This window comes from Hoplias malabaricus, chromosome 1 (assembly GCF_029633855.1).
Source record: "Hoplias malabaricus isolate fHopMal1 chromosome 1, fHopMal1.hap1, whole genome shotgun sequence".
Classification (NCBI taxonomy): domain Eukaryota; kingdom Metazoa; phylum Chordata; class Actinopteri; order Characiformes; family Erythrinidae; genus Hoplias; species Hoplias malabaricus.
In genome coordinates, this window is record NC_089800.1 from 9,010,551 (window position 1) to 9,024,809 (window position 14,259).

General features: G+C 42.9%; 1 protein-coding gene across 1 annotated transcript; it reads left to right on the top strand.

Moving 5' to 3' along the window:
* The first annotated feature begins 1,151 nt into the window (after positions 1-1,151).
* Positions 1,152-13,859, top strand: LOC136664670 (GTPase IMAP family member 8). The gene is made up of 4 exons (XM_066642009.1): positions 1,152-1,444; positions 2,313-3,002; positions 4,876-5,580; positions 12,523-13,859. The coding sequence occupies exons 1-4, from the start codon at positions 1,420-1,422 to the stop codon at positions 13,245-13,247; spliced, it is 2,145 nt and encodes a 714-aa protein (XP_066498106.1). The 5' UTR covers positions 1,152-1,419; the 3' UTR covers positions 13,248-13,859.
* Positions 13,860-14,259: the final 400 nt, after the last annotated feature.

Below are 14,259 nucleotides of genomic sequence, written 5' to 3' on the forward strand. Positions count from 1 at the left end.
CAAGGCGCCAGTCCTTCACAGGGTAACACAGACACACACACACACAGACACATTCATTCACACACTCACACCTACAGACACTTTTGAGTCGCCAATCCACCTACCAACATGTGTTTTTGGACTGTGGGAGGAAACACCCGCAGGAAACCCACGCAGACACAGGGAGAACACAACACACTCCTCACAGACAGTCAGCCGGAGGAAACCCACGCAGACACAGAGAGAACACACCACACTCTAACAGACAGTCACCCGGAGAAAACCCACGCAGACACAGGGAGAACACACCACACTCCTCACAGACAGTCACCCAGAGGAAACCCACGCAGACACAGGGAGAACACACCACACTCTAACAGACAGTCACCCGGAGAAAACCCACACAGACGCAGAGAGAACACACCACACTCCTCACAGACAGTCACCCGGAGAAAACCCACGCGGACACAGGGAGAACACACCACACTCCTCACATACAGTCACCCGGAGGAAACCCACACGGACACAGGGAGAACACACCACACTCCTCACAGACAGTCACCCGGAGTGGGAATCGAACCCACAACCTCCAGGTCCCTGGAGCTGTGTGACTGCGACACTACCTGCTGCGCCACCGTGCCGCCCCTAACTGGACAGAAATTAATAAAAAATAAAAAAAATAATAACAAAAAAACACGTGTGGATGGGACGTTTTTAAAAACTTAAATTTGGTTATGCGTGTGTGGACTAGGCCTTAGCCTTTTTTTTGGTATTTGTGATGTGATATGAGTGGATCAGACAGCCATGTCACTTCTCTATGGTGGTCCTATAGGAGCTCTGATTATTGAAGAACAGAGTGAAAGGAGGTTAACTATGTATGCAAATGGACTACATGTACAAGTGCAAATTGCACCTATGTGCTGTGTAGCTGATACCGGTCTCATAATTTCCTTAAGGCTGAAATGACACATTAACAAAGCATAAATAACAGCCTACCAGAAAATAGATGTCATAAACACTAAACAGACATCGTGTGTTTTGAATGATGACTGTAGAAATAGAAGATAGGGGTTTGTCCAGCACTGACCTTGGTAATGTTCAAAAGAGCCCAGGTCTTGCTTAAGTATCAGTGCTCCCTCATGTGCATACACCATCAACATGTTTCATGTTGAACCAATCTGACCAGTTGTGTGAGTACAGAAGCTGTGTGTTTCTTCACGTTTAGAAGAACCGTGGAGCCGTGAGTGTACAGCTTCAGTCTTAGCAGCTGTTTACACTATATTAAAAATAAGAGGTTATTATTTTAGATTATGTAGATGTGAAGGTGGACATCCACAGCACAGGATGTCAGTATAGCAACACAGCGACCAAATATACGACCAGATATTTATATAGATTTATCATTCTGGATAACTGAAGACTACCATTTCAGGATCAGCAATGGCTGTGTGTACTTCTCCTATTGGTAAGTTCAAAAACACTTTTACAGTAGGACTGTTTATTCAATTATTTTCATACCAAACTGTTATGTATTACCCTAATAATTAATAAAATACTAAGTTTTGTTGCACTTTATTGTCAGTTTTATCATTTGCTAATGTATTCATATTTTATTATCATACTGTCATACAAAAAAAAATGAATGTGACTGAAGTGTAAGTTCTCTGTAAGTTTTTATTCACTGTTTGAATTACCACAGAAACCCATTGGAGCTGCTTAGTTTTGTAGCACTTTGTTTACTTTCATGCAGTTAGCTCTCTCACAAATTTAGAGCCAGTTCCACCTTAAATAATCTGAAACAGCAAAAATAAATCAATATTACCTAGCCATGGAGCAGGAGGAGAAATATCCTCATCTCTGTTTGTGCTTTTCGAAGTTTATAAGTTTAGACACTTTTTTTACAGACACTGGGGCTTCATGAAAAACACATTACAACAGTTTCCAGTGCAAAATTGATAAACATTGTGAATGTCGTCTTTAAACGAAGTCTCTCAAAAGAATATTCCTCAAAGTGGTCAATGATGTTATGTTCCCCTTCATTAATATAATATTCATACAAGCAACTACACACACATACCTCAGCTGCCATACACATGTAACCAGTCTCTATTCTGAAGTTGTTGTTTTGTTGTTTGTTGTGAACTGTGGGTTTATTTAATTTATGCTTAATTTATATAGGATCTAAATATACTGAAGAAGATATATTATGTAAATATACTGAAGAAGCTTTCATTGTTCTTTAAAAAACTGTAATTGCATTATTATTTCCATGACTTGTTTCTGAAAAAATTTTAATACAGCTATTGACAAGATATGAACATTTCTTCTGCTAGGGCTCCAGTTCATTTCTGAATTCAGGGTTGTGCTGCTGGGGAACAGAGGAGCTGGAAAAACATCTCTAGCAAACATCATCCTGTCTAGACAGACTACATCTCCCAGGAGAACTGCTCAGTGTGTGAGAATCCGAGGAGTCGCAGCTGGAAGACTGGTCACTGTGGTGGATACACCAGGCTGGTGGAAGAACTACCTCGCTAATGAGACTCCTGAGTTCCAGAAACAGGAGCTGATACTTAGCATGGTTCACTGTCCACCAGGACCTCACGCAGTTCTGCTGGTCGTACGGGTGGACACGTTGTACAAGGAGAAAAACTGGAGATCAGCACAGGAACACATAGAACTTCTTGGGAAGGAGGTTTGGAAACACACAATAGTCGTTTTTACCTACAGTGATCGTCTACAGGATCAAACATTGGAGCAGTATATTGGAAGTGAAGGAGAAACCTTTCTGCAGTGGCTTGTGGACAAATGCGGCAAACGATATCAAACTCTCAACATTGACAGCTACAACAGTCTTCAAGTCAAAGAGCTGTTGGAGAGAGTTGAAGAGGTGGTGGCAGTAAACAGTGGTCATTTCGAAATGGACAAAAAACGTCTTCATGTGGTCAAAGAGATGAGAAAAGTGGAAGAAGTCAGAGCGAGCAAGAGGGAAATGAGGGCACAGGAAAAAAGACCAGTGCCTGGAGGTAAGATTTCATCAGCATTTTCCAGAAATTTCACCAGGAATAATAATGTTCTGGGAAGGTTGGGATATTGCTATGCCGATTTGATGGTCTTTAGCCATATAAACAACACTGAGGACAAGTATTGAATAGTTCTGGATCACAAAATCCACAGGTTCATCTCAAATATTCCAGATGGAAGTTTCTAAAGCCAGAGTACACAGGTCCAATGCTAAACAGCCCAGTGCTGGGGTGGCTTCATACCCCTCAGGCCAAATGTTGGCACTGAGCATGCTGACTTCAAGAACACTATGTTGTAAAGCATTGGTTTCAAACTGTGGTATGCTTACCACTGGTGGTGCATGAAGCAGCACAAAATGATGTGCCAGATAACCTCAGAAAATGTATATATTATTTAACTGAAAATCTAGAGTTTTTGTCAGTTTTTTTTCGTCCTGTCATGTCTGTTTTCCCTGCCATGTGCTCTCTTAGCACATGGCTCTGTTTGTTATTGTCCATGTCTCCGCCCTTGTCCCGCCTTTGTTCCACCTCCTTGTCCGTGCTCCTCGTTATCTGTTTCAGGTGTGTCTTGTCTGTATCATGTATTTAAGCCCCCTTGTCTCACTTCCTCTGGTCGGTCTTGTTGTTTTCTTCCCTAATTCTTGTTGTGTTGCTTTATGTCGCTCAGTCCGGTCTGTTTGTCTCCGTCATGTCATGTTCTCGTTTGACTTCCTAGTTGTGTTGTTTTACGTTTCTATCCCTAGGTCATGTTGTTTAGCTTTCTAGTCTGTCTGTCTCTGCTATTACTCGTTTCATTTTCCATTGTCTTGTTGCTCCCAAGTATGTCTGTCTCTGTTGATCCTCTTTTAAGTTTGTTCTCTGTTTAGTCCACTGTTTAACACTCTGTTTATGACTCTGTTTAGTTCTCTAGTCTTTATGTACCATTAACACTGTTTAGCACTCCATGTTTAGGTTTCGTCTGTTTAACTCTGTGTCCTAGTTTAGTTCCCTTAGCTCCTTTTTGTCCAAGTTTCTGTTAGCTCTCTGTTTTGTTATTCTTTTTGTAAATTAAAGTTCACTGTGTTTTAGCATGTACGGCCGCCTCCGTCAGTCCGTCCCACGATTCCTGACAGTCTTCATGTGTAAATTACATTATTAAAAAATTAATTTGTTTTGCTATGCGTATACTGTAGCTAATTTTGTCTATCATCATGCTCAGTGTTTCACATATCTCAAATTTTCTGAGATTATATCGACTATTATATCATGGCTGAAAATCACAGATGCAAGGAGCAATGAGCCCAACCCTGGTAAATCAAACAAACCTGTTGAGAGTGAGGGAAATTATATGTCACACTTCCTTGTGAGAACTGATGACAATTTAGAAGGACAGCACTGCTAGTGTTAGCAAGTGCTGAAAAAACACTATGATTCTGTATGAGCCAGTTATTTAAGTTTAAGATTCACTTATAATCAGATGGAGGAAGAACAAGTGGTACACATTTCAGTGACAGGACTCATAGGTGATACTTGAAGGTTTTGGTTTGATAATGGGTGGTACTTGGACAATGAATGAATGAATGTTGTAGAGAAGTCTAAACTGGGGTGTGGAGCTGTGGAACTGAGTTCCCTTTTTGTGATACAGAACTATCCAACCTCACTAATATCTTTGTGATGAATCCAATCAAATCTTAGTAGGAATATTCCCAATATGTCAAGCTTTCTCAGAGGCGTAGAAGCATTTACTGCAGAAATGGTAGATGACCCGTTCATGTAATGCACACAGGCCTTGTATGCTTTAAGGTTAAACATGTCTTGGTTGATCAGCTTTGCCAGGGGTAGGGATTTTCAGGGTGTTCAGAAGTTTTAAAACAAGTGTATCTTATTTGTCCACTAGGCCATAACTGCTCGTTGTCCAGTATAAGGATAGTCCTGCTGGGCTACAGGAGGTCTGGTAAGACTTCAGCCAGGAATACTATCATTGGACGAGAGTGTAATTTTGAGTGTAAGAGAACTGCCCAGTGTGTGAAGACCCAAGAAGAGGTGACAGGGAAACTGGTGACCGTGTTGGACACACCAGGCTGGTGGAGGACTTTTCCAGCACGAGACACTGCGGAAGTGGATAAACAAGAAATTGTACTCAGCATGTCTCTGTGTCCCCCAGGACCACATGCTATACTCCTGGCTGTACGCTCGGATATCACCTTCACAGAAGAAGAGAGGAAATCTGTTGAAGAACACATGGACCTGCTTGGCGAGAAAGTCTGGAACCACACTATTCTTCTGTTCACCCATGGAGACTTGCTGGGGGATGTAACTATTGAGCAGCACATCGAGAGTGAGGGGCACGACCTTAAACTCCTTGTGGCCAAATGTAGAAACCAGTATCACGTTTTCAACAACACAAATTTGGTCGATGCCACTCAGGTCACACAGCTGCTGGAGAAGATAGAGCAGATGGTAGCAGGAAACGGGGGCTTTCATTATGAAATGGACCCAAGAACTCTTAAGGAATTGAGTCGGATAAGGAGGTCTACAGAAAAGAAGGCCAAGTCACGGAGGAAGATGAAGAAACGAAAAGGGATGTTAAGCATCCAGAAAGGTATATTCTTTAGAGATTAATTCCAACAGTCAAGTTATTTCTTAATTAATTATTATACAGTTTTGTATTACACACTAATGCTATACTGAATATAGTCTTGCACTGCCAGACTCTCTGAGGAGAATCTGCTACTTTTCGTCAATAAACGTGGCTAGGAACCACCAACTAGTTCAGGAAAAGAAATAGACGAATCAGAAGTCTGCTATTTTGGTATTTTGGAGGTGTAGAAGGAGGCAGAGAGCCAATCAGAAAGCAACTGGCAGAATCCTAACATTGAGACCAATTTAAGGCACTAAAAGTATCAGACTCCCTGTGACTGAAACTAAGAATATACTGTGTTCTAATCTTAATTATATGAGTTTAACAGGCCAGTACACAATTTCTTACTAAGAGTATGTGAGGCCCTGTTGCTTTGACAATGCTTATCATACTAAGCTGCAGTTACAACATTTTCTGTCTTTAGTAACAGTTTCTGTACTAAAATATTACATTTTATTTTGAAAAAATACAACAGTTTATATTCAGTGTAAGTTTCATGTCCCTCTGTCAAACATGTAGTGCATCGTCTGAGTGTTAGTTTATCTGTATCTATGACGTTCACTATGTAGGGATTAAGACACAATTTGGTATGTAAGTTTCTCAGTTTCTGTTTTCCTTTGGATTGTGGGACGTTCATCATACTCAACACTTCTAAGGGTGCATTGTTTTTTTTTTTTAGTATGCTCAGCTTTTACACTTATAATTGTACTGCATACTCAAACACTAGTTAGAATTAGTATTAAGTGCACAATTGGAATACAGCCATTAAAACATAAACCACTCAATGATTCCAGGTCGGGGCGGGTACCTGGAATCATTGGGCTCAAGGCAGGAATACACCCTGGAGGGTGCGCCAGTACTTCACAGGGCAATACGTACACACTCATACATTCACTCACACACTTTTGAGTTGCCAATCCACCTACCAACCGGAGCACCCGGAGGAAACCCACACAGACACAGGGAGAACACACCAAACTCCTCACAGACTCAAATTTATCAATCAAATTTTATTTATATAGCACTTTTCACAACAGAAAGATGTCCTAAAGCTGCTTTACAGAGATTACAGAGGTCCAAGCCTCCTATGAGTAAGCCAAGAGCAACAGAGGCAAGGAAAAACTCACTCGGCGTACAAGGAAGAAACCTTGGAAGGACCCAAGACTCATATGGGGGGACCCAAGACTCATATGGGGGGACCCATCCTCCTCGGGTTAACATTGGAGAGCACAACAGACAACAAGACAGAAGTAAAAGTGAACTGATGACAGATAATTGGATTATAGTAATGTGAAGGTAAAATATTAGTGATATATGAGCATGAGGAAGGAGGGGGTGATTCTGTGGGAGGTAAAGGCAGGTGCAGAGTTAATTTGAAATAAAACAGCATCCATGCATGGCCAAGCATGATACGGTAGGTAAGAAAAGGCCAGGATCTTGTAGAGGATACACAGGGTCAGGGGCTGGATCAGGGCAACACCTGGAGAGCAGCAGGACATCTCGAGGCACGAGAGAGACAACCAGACATGGGGAAAAAAAATTTAAATAAAAGGGTCAGTATGTTCATGGTAAAGCAGGGGCAAAATTGTCCTGCAAAAAAACTTCCATGACTCAGGCAAGAGAACCCAGCAACAGACAGTGGGTGAGAGAGAGAGAGAGAGAGAGAGAGAGAGAGAGAGAGAGAGAGAGAGAGAGAGAGCACAGTCTGGTTAACAGTTACCAGAAAGCTAACTAAAAAGCTGATAATATGAAAACTAGCTCTAACACCAGTTGAGAAAGAGTATCCGTAAAGTGAGTGATTAGCCAAAAGCTTGTGTGAATAGGTTTTTAATCTAGATTTAAAGATTGAGAGTGTGTCTAAGCCCCGAACAGTAACCGGAGGCTATTCCAGAGTTGAGGAGATTTGTGAGGAAAGGCTCTTCCTCCTGCAGACTTTTCTTAATGTGAGGAACTAATAATAGACAGGTGTCCTGTGAACGAAGTGTACATGATTGGAGATAAGGTATGAGAAGTTCAGTAAGATACTGTGGGCCTAAACCATTTAGAGATTTATAAGCTAAGAGGAGTATTTTATAATCAATGTGAAATTTTACAGGTAGCCACTGTAGGGACGAGAGAACTGGGGTGATATGGTCAGATTTTCTAGCTCTAGTGAGCACCCTGGCTGCTGCATTTTGAACTAACTGAAGCTTGTGTAACGCTTTACACGAGCTCCCTGCCAGGAGCACATTGCAGTAGTCTAGACGTGAAGTTATAAATGCATGCACTAGTTTCTCTGCATCTTTTAAGGATAAAATATGGTGAATTTTGGCAACATTGCGTAGGTGGAAGATGGTGGTTGTGACTGTATTGGATATGTGGGTATGAAATGTGAGAGTCGAATCAAAAGCTACCCCTAAGCTTTTAATGATGGTACTGTGTATTATTATTGAATTATCAAGATTAATAGCAGCAGCATTTCTGAGTGAATATTTCTGAGTATCTGAACCTAGTAACAAGACCTCAGTTTTATCAGAATTTAACATGAGAAAAGTTTGCATCATCCAGTCTTTAATTTCAGTTAGACATTCTGTTATTTTACATAGACAAGCAACATCATTGGGTTTGGGTGATTTATACAGTTGTGTGTCATCAGTGTAACAGTGGAACTGAATCCCATGCTTACGGACTAGTCTCCCCAGTGGCAGCATGAAGAGTGTGAATAATACAGGGCCAAGCACTGACCCTTGTGGAACACCATATTTAACTAAAGTATGATTAGAGGATTTATTATTCAGATAAACAAATTGATAACGATCAGATAAATAGGATCTGAACTAAGAGAGGGCAGATCCTTTTATTCCTACCAGATTTTCCAGCCTATCAAGAAGCATCACATGATCTATGGTATCAAACGCTGCACTAAGGTCAAGCAGCACCAGAATAGAGATACAGCCCTTATCAAGTGAAAGGAGTAAGTCATTAGTTACTCTTATTAGAGCTGTTTCTGTGCTGTGATTTGGTCTAAATCCAGACTGAAAAATGTCATGAATGTCATTGTTTTGTAGATAAGAGCACAACTGCTGTGACACGACTTTTTCTAGAATCTTAGCAATAAAAGGGAGGTTTGATATCGACCTGTAGTTTACGAACTCAAGAGGGTCATGATTGGGTTTTAATAATTAATTGGTTTGATTGCCGCTAGTTTCAGAGGTTTAGGTTCATATCCAGTGTTGAGGGATGAGTTTATTATTGTGAGCAATGGTCTAATGACTTTAGTTAAGATTTGTTTAAATAATTGTGTTGGTACAGGACCCAGTAAAAACCTGAAGGTGATTTAGAGCTAATTAAACTGAGCAAGTCATTTTCATTGACAAAACTGAAGTAGTCTAAGTGCACCTCAGAGCTGGCGGGGGGTTCCTCTACAAGAGCCGATGTGACTTTGGACTGATTTTAAGTCGAATGCAATCAATTTTATCATTAAAAACCTCATAAAGTCATTACTACAGAAATCAGAGGGGACAGTGGAGTTGATTTCCTTTTTGTTGCCAGTTAGATTTGACACAGTTCTAAAGAGGAATCTAGGGTTGTGTTTGTTGTTTTCTATAAGAGAAGAGATGTACTGTGATTTGGCTTTAGATGAGGCATGTTTGTAGTCGGTGAGGCTGTGCTGCCGTGCAATTCAGAAACATTCTAGTTTTGTGTGTCTCCATTTACGTTCATGGTTACGAGCAGCCAGTTTTAAGGCACGCGTACCTTGCTGTCACTGACCCATGGAGCTAGCCTTTTCTCTGAATTGTTTGGTCTTGACTGGTGCAGCACTATCTCGGTTTGTACACAGTGCAGTCTGTAGGTTGTTTGTAATATTGTCATTAGGGTGAGTTGGAGAAGAAATTGTGGTAATGTCTGGAAGTTTATTAATAAAACACTAACAGCTGAGGTCATTATAGTGTGCTAGGTCCGATGTGTGATTTTTGGGCGTTTATGATAATGAGCTTTACGGGGAACAGACACAGTCTCACCCCTGAAGAATTTATTAGTGCTAATCATTCATTCATTGGCTGAAAGCCCTTATCCTATTCAGGGTTGTGGTGGGTTCGGAAACCCACACAGACACAGGGAGAACACACCAAACACCTCACAGACAGTCACCGGGAGGAAACCCACACGGACACAGGGAGAACACACCACACTCCTCACAGACAGTCACCCGGAGGAAACCCATGCAGACACAGGGAGAACACACCACACTCCTCACAGACAGTCACCCGGAGGAAACCCACGCAGACACAGGGAGAACACACCACACTCCTCACAGACAGTCACCCGGAGGAAACCCATGCAGACACAGGGAGAACACACCACACTCCTCACAGACAGTCACCCGGAGCGGGACTTAAACCCACAACCTCCAGGTCCCTGGAGCTATGTGACTGTGACACTACCTGCTGCGCCATTGCGCTGCCCTTAGTGTTAATCAGAGTGGGTGATATGGAAAAGCTACTCATCAACAGATGAAAGATGGTCAGGTGGAACATAAGGAACTTTAATATTATTACTTGCTCGCTATCCAGTCCACCTACCTGACTGATGTGACTGGGAAGGACCACTCAATCCCGGCGCAGAACCACCTCAATGTTCTCAGAGAGAACTACGGATCCTAGACAGCTCAGACTAAGCCCATCCCAACGATACAGGGCCGATCGCTCACGAAAACACTCCCAGTTGTTGACGTAGCCTACGCCGACAGTGCCGCACCAATCCAGGAGACAGGAGTGAAGCCCAATGAGCCTCCCTGATAGCAAGGAGACAGAGGACCACTGTTGGCCACTGAGGGCTAAGTTGGAGGTCCACTAGTGTTTTGCACAGCGTTTTCTGGGCGGACCGCTGCTGATAAACAGAATTTTAGACAAAATACCACATTTGAGCACTTTTCCATTCACAGTCCAATTTACAGTTTTTCCTTCATTAGGTTCTTTTCTTATTCTTTATAAATAAGATTAGTAAATAATTTAAAACCACCACAGTGTCTACATTTTTATCATTTAATCATTTATTATATCAGTTTTATACTCATTATTATATCTCTCATAGTTGTTGGTAATATTTGTATTAGTGTGTTTTCCAGAATAAAAGTCCCTGTGAATGTAAAATCTGTTTGAGGAGATTATAAATGAGTTGTATCCTGTACAGGACAGTAATCTGAGTGGTCCGATGGTGGACCAGCAGTGGTCTACAGTCAGTGGTGTACCAGCCTTTTTATGCCAGTGGACTGATATGTGCTTGCTGTCTGGGCTGCTAAACACCTCTAATCCTCGACGGTAGGTTGGCACGGGACCAGAGACATTGATCCTAGCGTCTGTCTTCTTCCGAGCGGTAGGGCTCCTTCAGGACCTCGCTGTGGCAGGCGGAGATGTCATTTGTCCCCACGTGGAGAAGGACGGTGCCGAAGGCACTCTGGCACTTTTAAATGTCTAACTATTGAATCTCTAATAATAACACCGCCCTGTTTAGTCTTCGGTGAGGGTGAAGGCCAGGAGCTGAGCACCTCAATCCGGTTGGCAGAAGTGAAGACTGGCTGCGGTGGAGGGGGTACGGCCTCGGCTTCTCACGCCCCCGCAGGCGCTCCAGTCCCGGTGCGGGCGTGTAGATAGGAACCCGGCACAGGAGCCGGAGCGGTGACGAGCCCTGTCTCGAAGGCGCCATAATCAAGAGAATGGAAAAGTAAACAATGAGTTATAATAGGGACGATTAACAAACTCAGTGGATTAATAGCGATAAAGACAGCACACGAAGAGAAGCAATGCGAAAAAAATGTAACAGAAATTGTAAATAAACGTCTAAAGGACTTAATAAACAGCGACAAACAGCAAACAACTCAAACGGAGCACGCGACCCGTCAGCCAGAACAATGACAATTTGTTTCTGCAGTCACTGTGCAATCCATACTAATAAGTACTGCACAGTTATGAGTGGCTCAGACGCTGGAGTGCTGCTGGAGTTTGTAAACCCCTTAGTGTCACTGCTGGCCCACCATTCAAAAAACATACCACCTACAGTGTTCTGTGTCCACTGATGAATGACCAGAGGGTGTCTGCGTGGGTTTCCTCCGGGTGACTGTCTGTGAGGAGTGTGGTGTGTTCTCCCTGTGTCTGTGTGGGTTTCCTCCGGGTGACTGTCTGTGAGGAGTGTGGTGTGTTCTCTCTGTGTCTGCGTGGGTTTCCTCCGGGTGACTGTCTGTGAGGAGTGTGGTGTGTTCTCTCTGTGTCTGCGTGGGTTTCCTCCGGGTGACTGTCTATGAGGAGTGTGGTGTGTTCTCCCTGTGTCTGCGTGGGTTTCCTCCGGGTGAATGTCTGTGAGGAGTGTGGTGTGTTCTCCCTGTATCTGCGTGGGTTTCCTCCGGGTGACTGTCTGTGAAGAGTGTGGTGTGTTCTCCCTGTGTCTGCGTGGGTTTCCTCCGGGTGCTTTGGTTTCCTCCCACAGTCCAAAAACACACGTTGGTAGGTGGATTGGTGACTCAAAAGTGTCCGTAGGTGTGAGTGGATGAGTATGTGTTTGTCGCCCTGTGAAGGACTGGTGCCCCCTCCAGGTTGTATTTTTGCCTTCCGTCTAAATATTCCAGGTAGGCTCTGGACCCACCATGACCCTGAACTGTGTAAGTGGTTACAGATAATAAACAAATGAATGAATATTATATATCCTTATTAAACAGTAATATTAATATTACTTTTATATTAATATTACTATTACTGTCATTATACAAAATGCTCATAGGCCCCTAAAGAAGGTCCTGTTCAAACCTTCTGAAGTTATGCCCTTGTCACCAATACAAAAAGTAGAAGAACTTCTACTGTTCTAATTTTTTATTATTATTATTATTTTTTTTTTTTTTTACATAATTCTTACTTAAATATCTTCTGCTAGGTGCTGGACAACCTCTCTCTGAGCTGAGCCTTGTGCTGCTGGGTTATGGCAAAGCTGGAAAAACATCAACAGGAAACACCATCCTGGGCACAGCAGAGTTTGGATGGAAAAGAACATCCCGGTGTGTGAAGAGACAGGCAGAGGTAGCAGGAAGGCTCCTGGCCGTGGTGGACACGCCAGGATGGTGGAAACACCTGCCAATAGAACACACTCCACTTCAGCACAAACAGGAGATAGCACAGAGTGCATCCCTGCCTTCTTCAGGTCCAATCACTTTCTTACTGATCCTACGTTTAGACAGTTCTTTTCAAGATGAAGAGAAACGAGCCGTGGAGGATCATCTGAAACTTTTTGGTCCCACAGTCTGGGATCAAACCCTGGTTCTGTTCACTTGTGGAGACTGGTTAGGAGACAGAAGCGTTGAGCTCCATATTGAGACCGAAGGCGAGGCCTTAAAGGGGCTCTTGGAGAAATGTGGGAACAGGTTCCATGTTTTCAACAACAAGAGCCATCGCAGTAGTACTCAAGTCACAGAACTGCTGGAGAAGACTGAAGAGCTGGTGGCAGAAAACAGGACACGTTTGATGGACACATGGGAGTTGAAGAACATGACAGAAAGGAGGAGATTGGAGGACGTTATGGGCAATGAAAGAAGAACACAGAAACAAAAGGAGGAACTCGATCCTGATGCGTTTGATCTTGATGATGATGTATTTGTGTACTGACAAAGACTTTGGATTCTGTAGTCACGTGGTCATAGAGTCATGTAGTCTGATTTTATTTCACTTTATTTATATCAAATCCATTGGTGTTTCAAAATGTATGCATATTAAAATGGCTAAAATTCCAACAGTGGTGATGGTAGCCAGACATCTGAAAAATGTAATGCCCCTAGAAACTATCTGACAGAAATTTATGAAAGAGTTATACTGCCTGATGTCCTGCTGTTTGATTAGAATTTTAAAGAGGTGGTGGATACCTCATTGCCACTACTGACCTGAGAACAGTGCACCTGTGGACAGCATCATGTGTCCACTAATGAAAGACTAGAGGACGACCAACACAGATGAGCTATAGTTTCTGACTTTACATCTACGAGGTGGACTAATAAAGTAGGTGTGTCTAACTTAAAGGTGTGTTTAAAAACTCCAGCAGCCCTGCTGTGTCTGATCCTTTCCTACCACACACACTAATGTGTAAACACCACCACCACTTGAGTGTGGCTGTGACCCTTTGATGATCCTGTGAAAATTTAGACCACTAAAGAACAAAGTAAATGCGGGAGCTAACAAGAGAGCAGAGTAACAGATGGGCTACAGTCTGTAATTACAGTACTGTAGAGTAGACCTGTATAAAAACCAAGATCCTGGATCCATGGAAGATCCCTGTTTTTCAAGGTAAATAAAATATATTTTATTACATTTTTGCTGTAAACAAATCTGAAGGAATTTGGAGGAAACCCACGCAGACACAGGGAGAACACACCACACTCCTCACAGACAGTCACCCGGAGGAAACTCACACGGACACAGGGAGAACACACCACACTCCTCACAGACCGTCACCCGGAGGAAACCCACGCAGACACAGGGAGAACACACCACACTCCTCACAGGCAGTCACCCGGAGGAAACCCACACGGACACAGAGAGAACACACCACACTCCTCACAGACAGTCACCCAGAGGAAACCCACGCAGACACAGGGAGAACACATCACACTCCTCACAGACAGTC